General features: G+C 45.1%; 1 protein-coding gene across 2 annotated transcripts in view; it reads left to right on the top strand.

Moving 5' to 3' along the window:
- DDC (dopa decarboxylase) overlaps positions 1-24,044 on the top strand; it is a 53,941-nt gene that overhangs the window by 24,005 nt on the left and 5,892 nt on the right. For both annotated transcript variants that reach the window (XM_079949749.1, XM_079949750.1), the window contains exons 6-12: positions 1,716-1,859; positions 4,740-4,806; positions 7,404-7,498; positions 10,714-10,781; positions 11,589-11,665; positions 19,714-19,733; positions 19,954-20,052. In XM_079949749.1, coding sequence (XP_079805875.1) covers positions 1,716-1,859; positions 4,740-4,806; positions 7,404-7,498; positions 10,714-10,781; positions 11,589-11,665; positions 19,714-19,733; positions 19,954-20,052 — 570 coding nt within the window. The remainder of the gene's footprint in view (positions 1-1,715; positions 1,860-4,739; positions 4,807-7,403; positions 7,499-10,713; positions 10,782-11,588; positions 11,666-19,713; positions 19,734-19,953; positions 20,053-24,044) is intronic.

Raw genomic sequence — 24,044 nt, 5'->3', positions numbered from 1 at the left:
AGTCCTTGGAATCACCATAGTTTCCCCTTCCTTCCCTGCCCCTGGCAACCAGAACGGGCCTTTCCTATGGTGGGTCATCTGAGACCAGGTAGTCCTTTGAAGTTGTTTTCTGCAGATAGAATCCCTGCTCCACACAAAAGGCAAATGTGAAAACCTGTGAAGAGGCTTAGATATGCTTCCACCTGTACAGGAGCTGGAGACCATACACCTGTTAACAACTGTATAGTCAAGTATGCACCTCTATTCGTAATTTGCTCTCTTTGTTTTAAAGGGGACTTGCCCCCAGGTAAATGGGAACAAGATGCCAACCCAGGCTTTGGTTTAGAATTGGGCGATACAGGCCTCTGAATACAGGGTTCTTATGTCTTTAACAGCTCTATTATAGGCAGAAATTCCACAGGTTAAGTCTTTTCTAGGATGGAAATAAAATTATGAGAAAGGCTTCACCATGACTGTGCTAATTTTGTTTCATGACATGCCTCTCACATGGTAGTCTTCTTGAATTATTCCATGCCCCAGTGGCAGCCATTTTTTGACTCTTCAACATTCAGAATATGTCCACTGGTCCAAAAAAGTTGGGTTGTGACATAATGAATGGTATGAAAACTAGTCCTACTCTGATAGACCTATTGAAATGAATGAACATGGCTAACTTAGGTTCATTAGTTTCAATGGGTCTACTCTGAGTAGGACTTAATTGGCTACAACCAATTTTCATCCACACACTGGCTTTTGAAGTGGCTCCTTGCACAAGCGTACTTTTAAACAAGCGTGTGAAATTACCTCCTCTTTTCTTGCAGAAAAAGAAGCAGATGAAGGGGGGGTATAAGGTTTAAGGTCACAGAAACAGGACCGTTATGTATGCAATGAAGCTTTTCTCCTGTTCTTTGAATTCCTCCTGGGCAGCCCCAGCCATGCAGCTTGAAATCAAGAGCACCTGCCCCCCCCTCTTTGGATTGTAAATGCCTGATCCTCAATAAGGGATGACAGTCCGATTTGCCTGCTGAAGGTCAGGGGATTTTTATTTTGTCTGCACAAGGATTTGCCTTAAGATGTTTCTGACCTTTTAAGGCAGCCTGTTGCTGAGCTCACAACTCCTTCTGCATTAAGTTCATAACTGGGTGACTCAGTAATCCAAAAGGAGAGACAGAAAATCCAACCTAAGGGTAAATAGCAGGTTTAACAAAGGTAGATGGTTTAGGAGAATTCAGGTATATGATAAACAGGATTGCTTTCTTTCTCTCTGAATATGGTTGCATCCTTAACAATATTTGGAAGAAGGGCTTGTGTGTACTCCAGTTTCTCACTTGTCACATTTTTGCTCCATCTGAGGCAGATCCACTTACCCCTTTTAGGCCGCCTCCTCCAAGCATCTCCAGGTAGTGGTTACTAGCCTATACCAGGTGGCTTGGCCAGTATTTTGGGGTTGTATCCTACTCAGAGTAGACCTATCGAAGTTGCAGACATGACTAACATGCTGCAGATGGGAGACTGAGACTCGGATTTATTTGCCTGTCTTCTTTTTAAAAGAGGTGTTGTGTTCTACAAGTTTAAACTTTAACATGTTTTGTCTGTGATGGCCCTTCCCTTTTTTAATTAATTATTTTTTTTAACAATAAGAACAAACACTTGTGTGAAGTAATAAGTAAATTCAATAAACTAAGCTTCGTATGCAAATAAGTTTTTAAGACACATTTTCTCCTGTTTCATTGCAGGCTCATTCATCGGTTGAAAAGGATGGCTTGATCGCTGGAGTTAAAATCAAGCAGCTCCCCACAGACGATGCATTCGCTGTTCGTGGGTCAGCCCTAAGGAAAGCCGTAGACCAAGATAAAGCTGCTGGCCTCATTCCATTCTTTGTAAGTGCTGATAGCTCAGTGTTTGTTAATGGCTGTAATACCCAATGAATAAGTAGACAACTGGGGTTGCCAACCTGGGAACTGGCCTGCATCTCTGTGCCTTTAACAGCACCCAGAAGCAGAACAGCAGCTGCCATTTGAAGAAAAACAAGCTCAGGGCCCCCTCTAAGTTGCCAGCTGTATTTGCAAGAGGTAACCTGCTGTCCCTGCTCCTGATGTGATTACAATGTTGTAATACGGGTTACAAATTGGGTTAGAGTCACTGGCTGCTACAGACGCTGCATCAGAACAGATGTTTTTAGCTTTCGGCTGTGGATAAAAGGAGCTTCAAGGTCACACACACACAAGGTCACAGGAAAAGCAACCAGGAGAATGAAATATAGCTGAGCTTCATCTCTTGTGATAAGGCCTAAAGCCTGAGCTCCTTCTTGAGGCTTGTGTGTTACTGCATTTAGCAGCAAGAGGACATTGACACCAAGATGCTTTCATTTGGATTTAGCTGTTTCCACTGAAATCCGTCTCTGGTCTGCCTACCGGGAGTGTGGGCTCCTGGAGAGTCACAACCATGATGCCGCTCCCTGGCCCTTTTTGTGCCCATGAACTAAGCCAGGATTTGGCTCTGAGGGCTCCCCAAACTTCGATTCAGGGTTATTGTTGGCGTGTTTATAGCCGACCTTTTCCCCTGACAGACACTCAAGGCAGCTTACAGATAAAAATAAAGAACCACTAAAAACACATGAAAAACAGTCATTAAAAACAATTGAATGTTTAATTTGATAGAATGGTTAAGCTCCCTCCTCACTAACCAGAATCTTTCCCCACAGGAAAACCACTTGCAAAGCAGCACCCCACATAATGCGCCCCCTTTGCTCTTGGTAGCGGGAGGGGGAAGAAAATGCAACTTCTCCTTCTTCCCTCCTCTTGGTGCTGTGATAAATTGGGGCCTTTTAAAAATATATAATTAAATATTAACCCAACTCCCTGAATTAATTTGGGACTGGATCTGGGGTGGGTGGTCCCTGGGTCCAGGGTAGGTTGGCCTGCTTGCCCCCAACCTGGATCACAGCCACAGGGCAGAACAAGTGGTCTGTACACAGTATTTATGTTGTCCAATAACTAAGGTTCTCTGGGCAGCTTTCAGTTTTATGCAAAAATAAAACCATAAACTCATAAAATCTAAGGGAACATAAAACCAGCAGTAGAAGATAACCACCATTTCAAAAAGCTGACACCATAAAGAAAGATCTGAACTTCAGAGCCATCCAAGGGTCTATGAGTCACTTAACATTTATAAAAACCAAGAGATTGAAAAGCCTGGGGAAATGAAAAAGTCTTTATCTGGCATGGAAAGACCACAACGTAGATTCTAGGCAAGCCTCTCTGAGGAGGGGTCCCATGTCTGGAGCAGCACCACTGAAGAGACATGACAGAGTCACTCCTGAGCCAAATCTTTTGCCCCTTTATCATCTCTAGCCAGTAAATTCAATAGAGCATTATACAAAACCTGTCTGAGCAGAGATGACAGTTGGGCAGGAAAAGAGAGTTTGCCAAACCAAGGAGCAGCAACAAAAGCAATAAAAATAGCTGAATGTCAGGTTTCAGCCCGGCCCCAGTTGGGAGCCCCCTCAGAGGAATGTGGGATTCTCCTTCCCATTTAGCCAGCTATGCAAAAGGAAGAGTCTGGGTTGTTTAACCCTTTCGTTTGTTCCCTTCCTACAAAAATGACACAAGACACTGTCTTTTAAAGTTTAAATAACAAATAACTTTTACTCAGTGTGCAGGCAGCTCCCCATTTATCTGGGGGTTACATTCCAAGGCACCGCACACATTGGTGAAATCACATATAATCGAAAACCATTGAAAAGGCCTGCAAACACCCTGTTTTGCCCTGTTCTGCCCTTTTAGTGACTTTTCAATGACGTGTTTATAATGGTTCTAGGTCACTTCTGGGTTTGGTACAATATGGTTGTGCACAGACTGAATGCGCGTGAACGGGGGCTGCCTGTACTTGCACTTGGTGGATCAAATATACAAGGCAGGGAGGTGTTTCTTATGTTAATGATACATCTTAAGTAGATTTGTATCTAAGACAAAAACTGTTACAGATGGACTAACTCTGAGGCAGACAGCGGCACAACAGGACAGACCTGCTGCTCAGGTGCTCTAACAGCTGAGATAGTTCACAGCTGCCAAAACTGCCCCAAATGACATCACGGCCTCTGGCAGAAGGTGAATGATGTCACAGAGTTATATCTGGGAATGCTATGGCCCTTGTGAGCATTCACCTTTCACTTAGCATTTTGGATGCTTTCATCCGACAAGGAAGACCAGGGGGAGCAGAAATGTCCAGCAGATCTCCACAACCTGGGAAGAGGGGGACATGGAAGCACCTGCCTGGATTGGGTTCTGGCGGAGAGCCTGGAAGGAGTGGAACCTCCAGATCCTTCCAGATCCCAGATCCCATCTCAGCTTTCTTAAGAGGTCCAAAGCAAAGCTTTCTTGACCTGGGGAACGGGGCAGAGCTTCAGAGATCTGGGTCATGGTACATGTTCCAATAGTTCTTTTGAATTTCTCAAAACTGGACCCATATTAGCTGAAATTATACTTAATGTGGAGGCAGTCTGGACTTGTTTTAGCTGAAAATACCACCACTACTCCCAAACATGCACAAATGCGTGTGCACACATGCACGCACACACAAGATCCTCAGATTTTGTATTGGGAAATGCTGCATGAAATTAGTTTGTATTAGTTCTATGTAGCTAATCTTGTACCTTCCCAAAGAATGCTGAAAGTTTTGGTTTTGGTTTGCTGATGGTTGATTCTCTCCTTCAATTAGATTTATTTTGTTGTTGTTGCTTTTTGTTTTTGGTCCTGTAGTTTTGTGCAACACTTGGAACCACAACATGCTGCTCCTTTGACAAGCTGTCAGAACTGGGTCCTATTTGTAAGTCAACAATTATTTATTTTGTCTCAGAGTTGGAAAAATATTGCTATAAATGAGCTACCATTTAAATTCCAATAAATTTCACTTGTCACATCATTAAATACAATACTTTCAGTGAGATGTGCTCATATTGTTTAACTAAACAAACAAACAAACAAACAGGGTTTGTTTGAATTTAGTATGTTGTCATACCTGTTCCATCTGGGAGCAGAATGAAACCATCACCCTGGAGACCTGCCTCTTCCCTGAAAAACGTCCCTGAGTAAGCTCCTTCCTCTTCTATTGCAAGTGTGTACCTGGATTCACAGGTGCACAGCCAACACTCATGTATGTTCATACTGCTGAGAGGTTTAGGATCTTTTGCTGCAGTTATGACTTGTGCTTGCTATGGATGTGTGTTAACCCTTAATCTTATGCCCATGAGAAGCTCTCCCACAGAGGACTGAAAAAGCTTGGTTTATACTGTGAGATAGGAGTCAGAAAATATATATAAATGCTGCTTCAGAAAGCCAAGTTATAATCTAATCAGGTAGCAAATTTTACAATACATACACACCTTGATTAAAGAGTAAAAGATCCCCTAACTATTCTAAAATGCATGTAGAAACATGGGCATGACAATTTTGCCATAAACCCCCACTAGAAGTGGAAAGGGGTGGGGAAACAAAGTATAGAGGTAAAGGGACCCCTGACCATTAGGTCCAGTTGCAGATGACTCTGGGGTTGCGTCGCCCATCTCGCTTTATTGGCCGAGGGAGCCAGCGTGCAGCTTCTGGGTCATGTGGCCAGCATGACTAAGCCGCTTCTGGCGAACCAGAGCAGCACACGGAAATGCCGTTTACCTTCCCGCCGGAGTGGTACCTATTTATCTACTTGCACCTTTTGGTGTGCTTTTGAACTGTTAGGTTGGCAGGAGCAGGGACCGAGCAATGGGAGCTCACCCTGTCGCGGGGATTCGAACCGCCGACCTTCTGATCGGCAAGCCCTAGGCTCTGTGGTTTAACCCACAGTGCCACCCGCATCCCTTCTAAACTATATAACTTTATTACAAAGTATACCTATCCTTAAAGCTAAACAGATGTGTGTCGAGTCCTGGCCAGTGCTGGGTCAGTTCTGTCGTGTTGGAGCCAGGAGAGCTCACTAGCCTTTGAATCTAAAAGTTTTTAAAATACCTTTTTGCCAAGGCATGCCAGTGGGGAAGGGAATGTGATCTGAGTGATTTCTACAATTTCCATAATTCTTTCCAGAATAGTGGCAAAATGTTAAAACTGGCCATCCAGTTTGCTTAATAAAGGGACTTGTGACAGTGAGCCATTATTTGAATCTGGCCGTCTTTGTCTGCTATCTGCCTTCAAATCACCTTTGAGGAGTTGAGTATCCTGTATTTGATAACTAAATTTGCACATGTTAGTCTTTAGGTCAGGCGTGTGTGAATTCAGGATATGCCTGAGTGCCTTTTAGGGGCCTGGAAGTTCCAGAGTCACCAAAGTTTCATCATGGAGAATCTCATGCCATATTAGTTATGTCCCGGTGCGCTGCCTCGCCCCCATGACAGAGGGGTCCCAGGCCATGCTGCTGTCACCGCAGTGGGTGTGAGTGACGTTGGCACACCCTGCCGTGTGTTCATGTCACCGCGTAGAATTTTTTGGGGCCCCCTGTCCCTTCATTGAACATTTGTGGGTGCCTGGGCCCCCTGGCCCTGCATGGATGGTGCCTGTAGTTATGTCAGTCTTATACTCCTGCCATGATCTGCAGAGATAAACCACATCGGAAGTTCAGATTCACACAATCTTTTCACAGTTTCCCCCTCTGCTCCATCACTGCCCATGTACAGTGAACAGTTTAAACATTTTCCTCAGTCTTGTACTCCCTGTTGCAGGGAGACCTACATTTTCTCAGCCCTGGATATGCAATATATATTGTGTCTGGAAAAATATGACCTATCCACATAGTCCCTTCCAACTCTACGATTCTGTGACAGCCCATTTATTGTTATCTAGAAGAGAGTTGTGCACCAATGAAGAAGCAGCCAAGAACTGGCTGTTGCCTTGGATATGTAAAGTCGTGGGGAGCATCATGTCTGAGCTCTTCTGTGTCTTAACTAGGGTTCTTAAAATATATTTATGCTTTAAAGACATAAATATCTCCGCATTACCATTCATAAAACTTTTTTTAAAAAAGAAAGGCCTTCAAAGCCACTTACAGACTAAAAACAAACTTGGAAAAACACAGGAAAAATATTTATTTTATAACAAGACTGCTCCCCCCCCCCCGACTTTTTAATGTGGATATTCTGTTGCAGAAAAAGATTAGAGTTTTGTAGCACCTTAAAAATTAGTCCATGAATCTTGGGTGGCATAAGCTTTTGTCGCAAGATGACACTGTTGCCTTGTTGCTGCACTTCCTAACCATTTTGATCACCCTCTAGAATTAGCATGTCTCCTTTAGAACATTGCAGCATTTTAGATTAGCTGCATTATGCAGAAATACTTTTTTTAAAATGACATTTAGAAACCTGCAACCCAGCCCTACCCTCATTACTGATTGTTCAGTTTGGAGAGTTATTAAAAATTGTTCCTATGATTCCCCACTTCTAGGTAATGAGGAGGATATTTGGTTGCATGTTGATGCAGCCTATGCTGGGAGCTCATTCATCTGCCCTGAATTCCGCCACCTTCTCAATGGAGTGGAGGTAAGCAATAGTAATGAAAACTCAAAATGAAATCCAGGCAGAATCTTTAGTTGCTAATAACCTGATTTTACAACTTTTATCATCATGCACATGTCTGATGCAGTGGAAGAATGGGTGGCTTGGCAAGGTTTTGCTTACATATTTTTCTCTTCCTTATGCAGCTAAAAATACCCTGGCATTCTGCCTCCCAGCCTCTATGTGGGGCGGGCAGTTAAGATCACACCTTCCTGCCCTGGTGCACCTGTTCTGCCAGTACCTTGGGGTCCTTTCCCTTTCCCTTTATGAGCATATTGTTAAAGTCCAGAGTACACACATCTGAATTATGCAATCAGTCTTCCAGATAAACCTTGTGGATCAGCTTTGTTATTTGAGGTCTAAGCATATTGGATTTTGTGTATCTACACCCTATTCAAACATTATATTGTTGTGTTAACACCTGGTAACAGTGGCGTAGCGTGGGGGGTGCAGGGGGGCCGGCCGCACCGGGTGCAACATCTGGGGGTTAGGGTTAGGGGGTGCAAATCCATGGGTTAGGGGGCGCAAATTACTTGCCTTGCCCCGGGTGCTGACAACCCACGCTATGCCACTGCCTGGTAACCTTGGAGGGTGAACAGGGAAGCGGGGGGGGGGGGGGGGAACATTCACTCCAAGTCCAACAACCTCTCAGCTGTAGCTTATGCTCTTCTTAAAGCTGGAAGAAACAAATTAAAATTTCCAAAGGCTCCTTTAGACGTGGTCCTGGTCAGTTGCATAGGGGATCTGGAATATCTTCTAGAAGTACAATTTGTAGAGAGTACGTGCAGTCCCTATTGCTGTTAAGCTACACATGGCACCTGCAAGGGAGCCAAAGAGCTTGCAAACTGCATTTTAACAGATGGGGGAGGGAATGAGAGGAGGGGCGAGAAGTAAAGGAAGAGCCATTGTGTGTGAAACAGACATTGATTGATTTGGGACAGTGGCTGGATTACTGATTTGGGTAGAAGAAGCCACCTTTGTCAGCTCTGAGCCTGTTGGACTCAGTTGCTGACACTTATTCTGCCTTTTGCTATCACCGCCTGCCGCTTCTTAGCTCCCACTGTAATTGTTGCAAATAAAGAGACTGGCAGAAAAGCAAAGGAAGACTTTCCCTGGCCTCTTGCTGGACTGTCTCCTCTGAACCTCCCTCTGCTTGGAGGAGGGAGATGGGGAAGGTTGCCTTTCCATCTTGAGTAGCTGTGGAAATATTTTCAAGCAATTATCTGAAACAACATGATCATTTAGTGACCGCTTTCCTCATCTGCATCTGTTTTGAAAACCACAGGAGAATACATTGCAAATGCAGAAGGGGGAAACTGAATAGTATGTGCAGAATCACCAAAGGGCATTCTGTTTCACGTACTGTATAAATGATAGGTGACTTTTCATTTTTTAAGTAATGCTGGGCTGCTTTTCATGTGCATCCTTAGATAAGGGCAATGCAATTTCCTGAGTCTCTTTCCAGACTGCCAGATAAACTCCTGGTCTTCCTTGACATTAAAGGGGAAAAAATATTACTGTTTGCTGAATGTACCTAAATAATGCCAATGTGTAAGAGCTAATAAATGAAAAGAAGCAAAAAAGCCCTAGCCAATAAAGCACCCTCATTTCTCGTTTTTATCAGCAAAGCTTGCTGTAATTTCCTGTGCAGGTTTCACTGGCTCCTGAAGGAAATGAATCATCACTTCCATGGTGTTTCAAGCGTCAGTGTGGCAACCATTCAACAAGTCTAAATAGATGCCCTCCCTCTAGCCATATGGCCTCCCCCCCACCTCAAATACTGCTTCACAAAAGGCCTGTATGCAAATGGAGACGCTGATGCGGCTGGGTTGCAATTGGCTAAAACAGAGATATCCTGGTGTTGCAAAGCACCGTACCATTATTTTCTTCATATACTTTCAGAAACCACAAAATCAACCTACATTATTGTTAACTTTGCAGAATGGATAGTTTCTTTCAGCTTCCTTTGCTGTATGTGAAAATCCTTGAGGGGGGGGGGGGAGAGAGCTGCAACTCTGTTGGTCCTGGTGGCTCACTAAGGCAGGAGGGACCCTGCGGCCGGCAGCCAGAGGCTGGAGTGGGTGGCAGGGATGCAGGTGATGGTGGCAGGGGCACATCGGAGCACCATTTTCTTCTGATCCAGTTGCAGCAGTGTTGTTAGGGGACTTGAGATCAGGAGGGTGACAAAAGTGGGAAGGGAGAGGAAGAGGTGGGGCGAGTGGAGGATTTCATCTTGGAAAGTGCTGCTTCTTTTGCTTCCAGCTCAAGCTTTCTTCCTTCCTTCCCAGGGCCTGCCTCTCCTTGCCACCTGGCCCCTGACAGCCCCAGATCATTCTGGGTGCCGTGACCCAACCTGAGGTGATCCAGGATTGTCTCCACCTAAGTCAGACAAAACCCAGATCCCCACAGATTGGCCTGATTTGGTTCAGGATTCAGCCTAATCTGGTGCATGGCGCTACAGAATGCATTGAAGTGTGGGATAACATGAAAACATGTATACTCAGCCCTGGAGCCTGCATGCTGAGCAGGCCTTGCCCCCAAGCAAGGCAGAGACCTGAAAAGCTCATTTTGTCTGGGTCTTCTTGGCACAGGAAGGACTTTTAAGCTCTCTGTTTTTCTTGTCAGGCAAAGCCTGCATAACATGCTGGCTCTGGAAGCTTGGGGGTGATCACAAACTCAGACGCCCCTGAGAGATCTTGCGAGAGCATCCCAGAACCTGTGCAATGCGTGGAGAGCTAAAAATCTCTCTCTGCACTGGGAAAACTTTCAACTTGTGCAATTGCAACCATTTTTCTCCATGGTTGTTCCCCAAATCCAGAAGTGCTTCTTAAGCTTCTCCCCTAGATCTCCGCTTTGATGCATATGAAGTATATTGTGCAAGGTTGAAATTCCACAAGTTAAATGCACATAAGAAGTGATTGTATTGTACTTTGAAATTGATGAATAGAATCATAAATAAAACCTTCAGAATATGAAGAGGACTTCACCAACCCATCAACCAAAACCTCTTAATAAGGGAGTTGTTCTTCAGAATCCCCGTCTGTGAATGCTACTGTTGAATTTCACCAGAATTCTCTAAATATTCCAATAATGAGAGCACCTCACAGGCACACTAGAAAATCTGTCAAGGCTGTAAAGTTAGACATATTGACCTGGTGGTTGTAATCATTTTCCTGATGGTTTTATTTTAATCCTTTCAGTTTGCAGATTCATTTAACTTTAACCCACACAAATGGCTCTTAGTAAATTTTGACTGTTCTACCATGTGGTGAGTATGAAGTGCAAAAATGAAGAGTTTGCATGTAATGTTAAACCATTATTTAATGAACAAACCTTTGGCTCAAGTCATAAGATATTCTGCAGATAATCAAAGTAACTAAGCTAAGAGGTTCAGCCAGATCCCATTTCTTACTCTTGATTAACATCACAATGTAATGTGATGTGTGGACCAGGGCTGTGAATGCACTACTCCTTTAAAACACATTCTAAATACATCTTCCTCTCAAATAATTCTAGGACTGGAGTTTGTTTAGGGTTGCTTGGAATTGTGACTCTGTGAGAGGTCATCTACAGTGCCCAGAATTCTCTGAGGGAAATAACTTGCTTTGAATGTGCTTCAGATGTATAGCATTTACATAGCTATTCCTCGTCTCTGTTTCTTCCAAGACAGTTTTTAAGTTCTTTTGAAGAAATGTGGTAGCGGTGATGTTAGTGCTATTAGTTTAATGAAATTACTTAGGGGCAGCGTACATATTGTGGGGCATTCTGCTACCAAGGTTTATTACACTTGAAATGAATTTGAAAGGAAATCTAGGAAAAGTATATGCTAGTTGCAGATACAAAGTAGTTGGAAAAAATGATGTTTCATTAGGTTAAATTCTACGTTAATCAAATCCGACACAAGAACAAATCATCTGGTGTCTGCATGACTTGCATATGAATTGGGCCCTTCCATTTGACATAAATTAATGAGGGGTCAAATTTTAATCTGCAATCAAAGCTTTTATATATTTTACTCATGACAGAAGTAGCTGGCAATACAATGGCAAATAATCCAAAGTCAATATTTTTTCAGGGTGAAGAAGAGAACAGATTTAACCTGTGCCTTTAAAATAGATCCTGTTTATCTGAAGCATGCCCATCAAGAATCAGGTAAAGTGTTTTATCTTTTCCCTAACTTGAAAATAGTTTTTGGCTGTCGAAGTTTGTTTCAGTTTAGATACTTTCAGCACAGTATTTCAAAATGGAGTTTCCCATTTTTTCTTCAAAACATGTGTTAGCCAAGTATGTAAATCAAGTTTACATGAGTTCAGAAAATTGCCTGATTTTACAAGTGTCCAAAGAAATGGACAAAGGAGGGGAACAACTCTCTGATTTTGTGTTCAGTCAATAATGAGGATTAAAATGACCACTGCCACTTTTGAAAGAATGCAGAAGATGTTTGTGGTGCATAAAAGGGTGGATAGGGTATGTTAAGGGAGAAGTGAAGCGATGAACATTTTGATTCCGAGAGTACATTACAGGGGGATATGTTTTGTTGCAAACTGTAGGACTCTCTTGAGCAGCCAGGCAGCTCAATTGCCCAATTGCTCATTGTTCCGGTCAGGTTTGATTGCCTGTTGTTGAGAGAATGAAGCCTGGAAACCCCCCCCCCCCTCGCCCAGGTGGTGAGTGATTGCACAACAGAAAGTAGGGGGAAAATCTTGTTGGGGTGAACATCGCCCTGATATGTTCAGGTACTGCGCATGCAGCTCCTGTTGCTAGGTGAGAAACAATTGCCAGGATAGCAATGAGGAACAGTAGGCCTCATATTTCATGTTTGTTTTATTTATGATTTATGATTTTCATTTATATACATTTTATATAGTTCAAAACTCAACTTACTTCCTCCTCTTTCTGCAGTTCCTTAAATTTATTTTTTACATTTCCTGCATATTCTAACTTAACTTAACTTATTCTTTTATTTATCTACTTTAAATATATACTCCCATGAAACTGCAGGTTATTACAATAATCCTGCTAATGTCCTTATCTGTGTACAGTAGGCCTCATATTTTTGCTCATTCTCTTTCTGTAGCATTTCCTCTACCATGAACAAGTCTATTGCCTTCCCAACAGGTTCAGTCCATTTCAGTGATGGCTAGAATGAGCCAGCAGTGATGTTTCCAACATCTTTCTTGAAGCAATTCAGCTCAGGGATGGGCAGAAGGTAGACCCTGATACACTAGTGGAGCAGCTACTGTTTGCCTGTGGCTGGGATTCTTGCAAGAAATGCCAGATTCAGGCTCCTCTCATCCTAGAACCCTTTAGTGCTGCTAAAGTGTGGCTTTTCTGAACTCAGCTGGAAGCAGGATTAAAATGAGGACTCCACTCAAACACTTAATACTGTTATAGATTTGGGGGGGACCCTTCCTAAACCTTATAAATTAATAAATGGTAGGATTTTGGTTACTTGGAATATGGATGAAAGTACTGTGTCAGATAAGGAATCCCTGGGCTGGCTTATGCAAACCAGCCTGGCTGGCCTAGCAAAGAGCAAATCTATTAACATGACAAAAGGTGTTGACAGACCATCTGAGAAGAATCATTTGGCCTGGGAAGACAGATGTTGTCAAGGTGATGGTTTGTGTGTGTGTTTGAGAACAGGAAATGGAGAGTCTTGAGCAAGGGTTGCTGGGAAGAAGGAGGAAGAAAAAAAGACCAGAAAAAAGACTACACTGGTTGGTTATAACATTAAAAATGCATTATAAAAATGTAATTCCAGAGGGTGCTGTAGAGCAGCAACCCATTGGCAATGGGAAATTGCATTGAGAGCTATATGTTTTTTAAAAAATAGCCTTTAATAGATGTCAGGGGCTCAGGAACAGAGGCACAGGGAAGAGAGGAGATGGAGAGCGAAGGGGAAGAATCCGAGGGGAGCGTAGGAGAAGAGGACAGTGGACCGAGGGATTCCATGAGCCTATCCAGCGAATCGGAAGATTCACAGAAGGGGGCGCCAGTGGCCAGGGGTAGGGGGTTCCCAAGGGGAACGCCCCAGGAGCAAGGGGGCAGCAGGGACTCCCAGAGCAGTAGCTGGAAATCAGGACCAGCTTCCCCACCAGAGCAGAGTGGGGGGGGAAGAGTCCCAAGGATCGGGGCCAGTGCATTCCCCACCAGGGAGAGAAGATAAGGCAGGGCTGACCACGCCTCCATCAGAAAGTCGGACAACGGAGGAGAGGTCAGATCCGGCCAGTGTCCCGGAAGAGGGAAGCAGTGACCGAAGTAGTGTAACGGTTAGGAGAAAGGTCACTGGGCTGGCGCGAGAGGCAAGTTCAAATGTACAGGAGCGCGGGACAGCAGAGAATGAGGATTGGGAACCGGGTCCTAAAGCCCGCCGGAGGGAGGGGGAGGAGCTAAGCGACTCAGCGTCGGAAGAGTCCAGAAAGGGCAATGCCCCAGCGGGCAGGAGGACCCAGAGGAGGAGAGAGCAGCGGAAAAGGTGGAGCAGGGCTAGGATCTTAAACTGGTGTCATAGGGGAGGAGACTCAGACGGGACTTCGCCGATCTAGGGTTTAAGACGTAGGGCTGCACGCTGTGGCTTTGAAATGGAAACTGAACTTCAATAAAGACTTTTGTACATTACTACAGCCTAGCGTTGGTCCTCTGTGAGCTGGGACCTAGAGGCAGCTCTGACAATAGCGTTTTTACAGATCAGTGTAGATCCAGCCTTAGATCCATCTTGGGCAGGCTGGCTGCAGGCTGGATGGGAGAGATGCCTTGGACTCCAGGGCTGCACAAGCCCTTCTTGAAATGACCATGCCGTAAGGTCTGGACTCCCTCCATGCAGACCGAAGGTGTAAATAGGTGAATAAACCATATTTCTTAAAGCTAAGACAGTCTCCGTCATGTCTCAATTCTCCAAAGGAACACAGATGCCTGGAACACGCTGGAATCTTGCTATCACTCAGCAGAGAGTGCGGGTGCACCCATCTTTTGTAACAATAACTTGTCATATTACCCAACAACTTTACTTGTTACTTACCGTATTTTTCGCCCTATAGGACGCACTTTTTCCCCTCCAAAAATGAAGTGTGCTGGTCCCGGGGGAAAGGTACCGTGATCGTAGTCAGAGTTCACAAGATGAGAGGCGAGGTCCGAAACAGGGAGCCGGGCGAGGAACAGGAACGCTGGGAGGTCAGAAGCAGAAGGCTGGGCAGGGAACAGGAACGCTGGAAGGTCAGAAGCTGGGAGCCAGGCGGGAACAGGAGCGCTGGAAGAACAGAAGCAGGAGGCCGGGCAGGGAACAGGACCGCTGGAAGGTCAGGAACAGGAGGCCGAGCAGGGAACAGGAACACTGGAAGGTCTGAAGCCAACAACGACGTTGCTCCCGCAACCTGGGACCGGGCTGACTGACCTTTATCTTCTTCTAAGGCCAGGGGTGGTCCCGGCCCCCAGGAGCCCCGCCTCCTCTGGCCTTAAGGCGAGCACTCCTCCTGGGAGCAACCAGTTCCCTTCGCCTCTCTGCCCTAAGCCTCTGTAGTTCAGGAGAGGCCGAAGGGTTACTGGGCCCCGGAGGAGGCTCACCTGTAGCCACTGAGTCCTCAAGCACCTCTGGGGCCAGAAGGGTTTCACCTGGTGCCTGCTCTTGAGGATCTGACACAGGTGCAGGCTCCTCAGAATCTAGGCCTTGCCCCAGTTCAGCCGGCCCTGGAGGCAGGGACTCCTGTGCAGGCTGGGATTCCTCTGGTTCAGCCTCTGAATCGGAGTCCCAGGCCATCACATGAAGGGGAAATGCGTGTGCGTCCTATGGGGCGAATGCAGGCTTTCGCTGAAGAAGCCTGGAGAGCGAGAGGGGTCGGTGCGCACCGACCCCTCTCGCTCTCCAGGCTTCAAGAGAGCCGCAGCGCCAGTCCCACAAGGTCGGGGGACAGCGGGGAGGCGGAACGCCGCCATCCCACTGTCTCCCGATGTGGTTTGGAGGCTGACGGCGGGGAGACGCGTGCTTCTCCCGGCCGCCAGCCCCGCAAGCTCCGGGGACAGCGGGGAGGCGCAGCGCGTCCTCCCGCTGTCCCCGGACCTGATCTGCAGGCGGGCGGCGGGGAAAAGAGCGCTTCTCCCCGCTGCCGGCCCCACAAGCGCCTGGGGGGAAAATAAAATTTTTTTTCTTTGTTTCCCCCCAAAAAAACTTGGTGCGTCCTATGGGCCGGTGCGTCCTATGGGGCGAAAAATATGGTATTTACAGAGGGGAGGCTTTAATACCTTATTCCCACTGGTAATTTCTTAGTTGTGAAGTAGTTTCATTTTTTAGTTGTGAAGTAGTCTCATTTTACGATGAAACAAATGGAGTAATAATAATGGCAATAATGAAAGGAAACTGGGAATTAATCCTCCCCCTTTGGGAACAGAAGCTAACACTGGGGAAATTAAAAATGGCTACTTGAAGGGTAATTAATAGGCCATTAGTTACTAATCCTCTGATCAAACTGATCAGGAAGCAATGAAACAAGAAGTGCTGAATTCAGGACACAGAAGCCTTTCAGAGTTTCACTCGTGTTCTCCTGACCATACACAGGAATTGCTTTAGATTAGGCATGAAAAACACAGGAGGATAGCGCAAAACCCTCTGGAATGTAAGAGGAGGAAAGTGACATCAACTGGGTGCTTCATAAAAATTGAGCGGACAAAAGATGACAACTCCAAATAAAAGGATTGCTGTAGACGCAGCCGACATGAACGCTGGGCTCTCAAAGGTTCTTCTGATGTTCTTAAGTGGGAATGAAAATTTGGGATCCTAGTATAGATTAGTTATGACTTGACGGTTCTGGGATTTCAAGTCTGTACCTTGTAAATTTGAATCGGGTTCAGAGGACTATGGGGGTTTGGGAGTTGCAGTAAAAACTAAGTAGGCCATGCAAAACGGAAACCAGTCTGTTCCACGTTGAGCTCACTTGATATGCTGACCATCCATTTCATTGATTGTTATCTGTGCAGCAGGGCATTTATTGTGCAGGCTCTCAGAGAACCAGCTATTAGGTGTCTTGAATAAAAAAATCACTTGCAATTTAATGGTTAATTTCCTCTTAACAGGTCTTAATGAAAATGTTAAAAAGCACAGCACCAGAGCACAGCCTCAAGGCAGAGCTGCTTAGCTTCCCCCATATGATAACTGATGCTCTCCCTTCTGCTCCACTGCCAAAGGCTAATCTAAAGTATATTTGCCTTTTTCTGTCCAGTGCTTGGCAATAATTATAATAAGGTGTGTCATTTACATTATTTTAATATAAGAGCTGGATTCAACTCACTTTGGGGTTTTTGGTGGACCCTCTAAGTGTGGATGACACAGAACAGCTGTAGGCTTTCTGGAAAGAGAGGAAGGACTGGCCGTCTCATTGCTGGATATGATTCTGAAGCTTACAACATTTATTGTATTTAAGAAGGCTATTGACAAGCTGGAAGGGTGTGCAAAGGAGGGCGACCAAGATGGTCAAGTGTCTGGAAACCAAGCCTTTAGTGTTTTTGTGTGAATTTCTCTTGAAACTGCATACAAAAATGTGTGTATTAATGAAGGTATACATTTTTGCAAGCAATTTCTCCCAATTTTGGCATTTTTTGCCTACTCTTTTCACTATTACATTCCTTTTTAGGCACATTTTATTCTAACCTGCATTTTTTAAAAAGACTTTGGATAGAGAGCTGCAGTGAAAAAGTTGGATAAGTGTGAATTTTGAAGGATGGCTCTGTTTTGGTTCTTACATTGCTTTGGAATGTGCAGATTTGATAAATTGAGCTTCACATGCGAAAAGAATCAAATCTCTTCCCCACCTCAAAGTCCACCTCATGTCAATCTATTTTTGTAAAATGTATTGCCTTTCCCTTCTTTCATGTAAAATTTTCAGAATTGTGCTTAATGCTTTTTAGTACCTTCCATTTACAGTTTATTCATTTTCTTTGTACCATAAAGCTTAAAATAGATATTCTTCAGTCCTGACAGAGACATTCATCTTTCCTCTTAGTTCTCCTCTTCAGCTGAAATGAAGCCTTTGCACTTGCAGTTGCTCCCACTTCTTTTGCTGGCCTTTCTCTCTCACTTCCTCTCTCGCTCCCCCTTTTTGCCTAAATTTAGACTGCATGTTCCTTAAAACAAGCACCATCTTGGTTTACAGAAAGTGCCCTGAGCACTTACCGGTGCTATAAAAATACACCATGGAGCCAGATGGACCAGTAGCCATGCAATAAAGATGTTTTATAGGAAAATTAATTAAGAACCCCCAAATTTGGGATTATCTCCAAACCTGTGCCAAAATTTTGCAGTTTTTTGCAGCATTTTGCAGGGGAAACCCCTCATTTTGCAGCGCACCACAAACTGAGCAAATGATACATCAAGCACAGGGTTCATATTTAACTACAAATCCCCAAATTTGGGATCCAACTGCAACAGTTTGGCACTGGTTTGGGGGCGATCCCAAATTTGGGGGTTCATAGTTTATGGGGCAATGTTTTATGTTTTTGGAACAAACCCTGAGCTCCTGGAATAGACCCTGCCATTTCCCTAGGGGAAGGGTTATCAATCAGTTGATCCTTGCCTCTTCCATAACAGCTTCTTTTGAAAGTACTCTTTGCTGGGAAAGTAACACAAAACCAGGAAAGCTTCTTTGAAGTGGCAACGGGAGCCTAATCGAATTCTAGGTGCAGTTGGAGGGCTGCAGCTGGCAAAGTTGACATAATGAAAGCCATTGCCCCAGAAGGTAAACCAAAGTGGGGTGGATTTGTTGTTGCTTTTCTGCCTGTCTGCTTGTACGGTGTACTTCTATAATTGCAAAGCAACTCTGTACTGGAGGGGAAAATCCATATTTTGTCTGATGCTGTAATTTTGTGTCAATTTGCATTCTCGAATCAGGGATTGTTTTTTTACTTCCTGGCAGCCAAAGGATGGCAGTCGGGTGGCAGCGAGGGAGGGATTTGCCTTTATGCTGTATGATAAATGCCCCATATGCAGCCTTAATTGCGCTCATCTGGGCTGCATAGAGCTGTACAAGTGAGGCTTATAATCATGGTGACAAGGGCTAATAGCTGGTGGCATTACGCTTGTTTCTGAGAGGTTGGAAGTAGCTCATTAGGCACATGGCCTGTTACAGCAACATGGAATTAGTTATCCATCCCCAGTTGCTTCAGACATTTGCTCAAGCCCTGCAACCATTAAATTGACATCACCAGTGAGATAGAAAAACATGTTTTTTTCTGCTGCTTATCTGGAGTTCTGGTTCATTGAGATCTATCAATCCAATCCTGTATATACCAGATACACACACAGTTTTACTTCTATCGATGTCTAAATGTTTCAAATGGTTATTTATTCCCTTTGTTTTTAGCTGTTCTTATTTTTATCTGTAAACCGCCTTGAGTCCCTCGCCCCTCCCTTACTGCTATTAGGCTTTAAAGATAATCTTTGATCCAATAAGCGGTTTGTTTGTTTTTAAGCCTAAAGGCAGTAGGGAGTGGGGGTGTTTTTTGGTAGGGGGAGTGAGAGCTGGAAAGGGAAAGCTTAACTTCAGCTGTAAGTGTTCTTCCCCCAACATGCCTCCTCCCACACTTAGATTTGAGAAAATCCCCTAATGCAAAGTCATAGCTATTTTGGGGGGGGAGAGGGGGCTAGCCAGTATTTTTTTGCCCCGGGTGAAGCCTCCAGTGGGGGTGTCATTGAGGCTCCCAGCCTGTGTGTGTGTGTGTGTGTGTGTGTGTGCAAATGCTTGTGCCAAACTGGGCCTTTGACCCGGGTGAAATAAAGTTGGTTTCACCCCTGCCTTATGGAGGCAAGTAGGGGTTTCTCCCCCGCCCCCCCAAGCCTAACCACAGAGCTGGGGGCATTTTCAGTAGGGGATTACAGCTGTGACCCCCCCTCCCACAATGGTTCTCTTTACATCACGTCCAGCGTGGGAAAGGGACATTTTTAAAAAGCCTAATTGCAGCATTGGGAGGAGGAAGGCAGGTGGGGAGGCTGGCAGTTCCACTCCCCCCCCCCCCCCGAATTCTAGGTTCATGGAGGGGAGGGACAGGTGCCCTGCAATATATTTATACTGTTACAGAAGTTGGACGCCACAACCACTCTCTGCTGAGAGGTTTCAAGGATTTGACTTCCCACAGTATCATAATATGACATTGTAGTTGTGAATGTGTGTTTATATAATATTACATTATATGTTTTTCTCCCCACCAACATACAGGACTTATTACAGATTATAGGGTAAGTACAGAACATTAATTCATCACAATATTTTCATTTCTCACTCGTGTTGGAATGCTTCAGGAGAGAAAAGCGGTGTTCATTATCCACCTATCTGGAATCAGCCACCATATTTGGCTTCTTGAGCATTTTACTATGGAATCTGTAAAGGTGTGGGCAGTTTCTTCTGGTGCAGATTCTGTTCTGTATCAAAAATAATCTTATTTGATCTCTCCTCTAGCACTGGCAGATCCCCTTAGGGCGTCGGTTCCGGTCCTTGAAGATGTGGTTTGTGTTTCGGATGTATGGAGTGAAAGGACTGCAAGAGTATATCCGCAAGGTGAATGCATTTTATTTTACCACTGAATACTCAAAGGGCAAGAAAAGAGGAGAGGGAGCTTTACAGATGAACACAGGCTTTTTTCAAATCTCATTTCTCCTTTTTTGATAGATGTATAAGCTTGGTGGATCGGGGGATGTTGTAGATGTAATGTATCTTGATTTCCGTAAGGCTTTTGTCAAAGTCCCCCATGATCATCTTCTGGAAAAGCTGGCACAATATGGACTAGGTGAGATAACTGTGAGGTGGATTTGTAGCTGGTTGACTGAGAGAACCCACAGAGAGCTCACTAACGGTTCCTCTTCATCCTGCTGAAGTCCCCCAGAACCAACATTCTGGGAATCCCCAACACCACCTCCGAGACCAGCTCTGTCACCTTGGGCAGGGAGACTGCTGGGCAGCAAGGGAGCAGTAAAGAATCCTTTGGCCATCCTGATTGCCCAATGCCAGGAACACAGACTCTAGATTCCACCCCCAGCTGGACAGAGAGACTGGAGAGGGAGGGGGAGAGAGAGAGAATCTCTACCTCCCAGACCCTCAGGTCTGCCCTGATGCCACACTGAGTACCCAGGTGGGTACAGCTGGGTGAGACCATCCCCACTCTGTTCACCCACCAGGTCTCAGTGATGTCAAGGATGAGAGAGGTCTTACTCCAAGCCAACCGGGCATTCAAGAACAGTAGCTGCAGTCCCGAGGGCTGGCTGATAGAACAACCACAATTCCCCAGGCTGGAGCAGGGGCTGGCAAACAGCACAGTCACCAACTGCTTGTGCCCCTTACCTGGCCTGCCCCCCATCTCCCCCTGCCCTGAACTACTGCAGTTGCCCCCGAGGCACATTCTTCAGACTAAACAACACCCACCCTGAATTTAAAACACTCAAGTTAAAAACAATTACAGCAGTTAAAACAATTTAAAACTATAATTTAAAACCTCACAGGAGAGGGAGCAGGAGCCGCAAGACTTGAGTCTTCGCTGCGGTCTCAGTCTCTTCCAGCTACAGTCTTACGGCCGAGGCGGCCTCCGCTTCTTGCACTGCTATGATCTTTGGGCCTCCTCTGCAGACCCAGTTTTTGGGGTCTGGGCCCTGCTCTTTGAGGCCTGATGTAAGGGACCAGCAGGTACGGAGCAGGTCCACAAAATTTCTAGTAACGCCCCCCCCCCAACCCAGGAACGATTCTGAAGGGCCCACACACAGCAAACTTTTTGGCAGTTTTGATATTTAATTTGTAAGTGGCAATACTTTTTAAAGGCAACATCTGTGTTCATATGCTTAGAAATTAGATGCCGCTGAAGAAAACGGGACTAGCTTCTGAGTAAATCTACACAGGTCTGGGCTGTAAAGTATCTTGTTGCAGCTGCAGAGAAAGAACTTCAGTTCAGCATTGTAAGAGCCAAAGCTCTGGGCGCCTCCCAGTGGTTTTATTAAGTACTACTTGTTATATAGATTAATACTGTAATTATAATAGATTTACAATTTAAAACTTCAGCGAACTATTATTTTCCTGTAGAACAGCTGCTCTAATGCAAGAAAAGTCCCACATTTTAATCTAGTTTCTCCTTTGTAGTTTAATAACATAAAAGCTATGCAGAGGCCATTTGAGGTTTTGAGGAGCAATTTGGAATCCTCCCCCCAAATCGATACAGTGCTCCAGATTAGTGTATCAGTTCTAACTTTCTGGAACAAATTAAATATAGTGAAAAGGTTGCCACACTGAGTGAGAACTGACCTTCAACACATGAACCTGCTAAACAACATAGAATCCGAGAATTGTAGAGTTTGGAAGGGACTCTGAGGGTCCCCCCCCCTTCAGTCGAACCCCTGTAATGCAGGAACATACTAATAACCACATGGTACAGAATATATTCACAACACACACACACACACACACAGAGAGAGAGAGAGAGAGAGAGAGAGAGAGAGAGAGAGAGAGAAGACAATTAGTTTTGTATCTTGTAGACATTTCCATATTCTGTGCAGATATTCAGTTTCCATATCCTGACATTGTAGCTACTGCTTCCAAGGATGAATTCATGCGTGACAGAGTCTGTGCAAAGACTTCTGCAAATGCGATTCTTCTAAAAATGTGTCTAGCAGCCCATGGCCCACATACAGCCCAAATGGCATTTTTTTTCTTGGCAGCCCTCAGCAACATTCAAGAAAATAATCTTAAAGCCTTACTGGAGGGTGGGGATAGGATTAAAAGGTAAAGGTAAAGGTACCCCTGCCCGTACGGGCCAGTCTTGACAGACTCTGGGGTTGTGCGCCCATCTCACTTAAGAGGCCAGGGGCCAGCGCTGTCCGGAGACACTTCCGGGTCACGTGGCCAGCGTGACATCGCTGCTCTGGCCAGAGCCAGAGCCAGAGCCGCACACGGAAACGCCGTTTACCTTCCCGCTGGTAAGCGGTCCCTATTTATCTACTTGCACCCGGAGGTGCTTTCGAACTGCTAGGTTGGCAGGCGCTGGGACCGAGCAGCGGGAGCGCACCCCGCCACAGGGATTCGAACCGCCGACCTTTCGATCGGCAAGTCCTAGGCGCTGAGGCTTTAACCCACAGCGCTAGAAAAAGTTGGTGGCAAGGAAACACATAGGCACAAAAGGAGAATTCCTGGATGCTAAAATCCAAGTTTGGGGCAAGTGAGAGAACTCCAGCAGAGATTTAAAATCACAAAATATGCAGCAAGGTAAAAGCTGAAATATAGGCTCTTGAACTTTTAAAATATGCTTTCCTAAGTTTATTCCAACTTTCCTTCTTCACCTAACATAGAAAAAGTATACACATTTGGTAAGTTAAAAGTGATTTACTTACAAACTCTTCGAAGGTCATGTTCATGTACTTTTCCACACAGCATTCAGAAAAAGTTGCATAGGCAGTAATACTTAGTTTAGCTCCAAAGTGGTGAAAGTTTCTAAATTATTGTTATAGGAACTCAAGAGAGGCTTCTTAGAGGCATGTGGTCTGAGATTGGTGCAACCAGCTCAGACCTCACATGTTACGCTTCTCAGGTAGACTGAAATACAATGATAGGCTTCCTCCCAAGGTGAGGGGGAGGGGCTTAGCTAAGCCTGGCAGGACAGCTGACTCTATGGTATTAACTCCAGAATAAGAATAAGAATAATTTTATTCCCCAGCCACTCTGGGCGGCTTCCCCCTTCCGCCCGCCCCCTGCCCCCCCCAAATAGTACTTCTGTCTTGTCAGGATTCTGTTTGCTGCCAACCGCCTCCAGACACTCACACAGGACCGTCACTGCCTTCACTGGTTGTGATTTAAAAGAGAGGTAGAGCTGGATATCATCCGCATACTGATGAACAACCCCCCCCCCCAAATGATCTCTCCCAGTGGCTTCATGTAGATGTTAAAAAGCATGGGGGAGAGGACAGAACCCCGAGGCGCCCCACAAGTGAGAGCCTAGGGGTCTGAAGACTCATCCCCCACCACCACTTTCTGGACACGGCCCAGGAGGAAGGAGTGGAACCACTGTATAACAGTGCCCCCAGCTCCCAGCTCCTCTAGACAGTCCAGACAGTCATGGTCGATGGTATCAAAGGCTGCTGAGAGATCCAGCAGAACTAGGAAACAGCTCTCACCTTTGTCCCTAGCCCGCAGGAGATCATCAACCAATGCGACCAAGGCAGTTTCAGTCCCATGAAGGGATCCAAATGGTTCGCATCCTCCAGGCGTGCCTGGAGTTGTTCAGCAACCACCCACTCAATCACATTCATGAGACTTAAGCATGTTGGTTATATGAAGTTGGTTATCTCCCAGAAAGAACGTCAGTTTTTTGGTTCTTCTGCTTCTGCTTCTTTTGATGGATTTTGTTTTATAACTTTTCTTTTTTTAAAAAATATAATTTTTATTAACAGGCCAATCAAATCACATTAATTCCAAATCACATTAGTTCCAAATTATACAGCCATATTTTTAAAATTTTGTTGGGGGTTCCCATACTTCAAGCTCCGAAAGGGGTCCAAACATCACTCTTGCTGCTG

This window comes from Podarcis cretensis (genome assembly GCF_951804945.1).
Source record: "Podarcis cretensis genome assembly, chromosome: 13".
NCBI lineage: Eukaryota > Metazoa > Chordata > Lepidosauria > Squamata > Lacertidae > Podarcis > Podarcis cretensis.
Note: the sequence above shows the minus strand (reverse complement) of the source record. Positions and strands in the feature narration are given on the sequence as shown.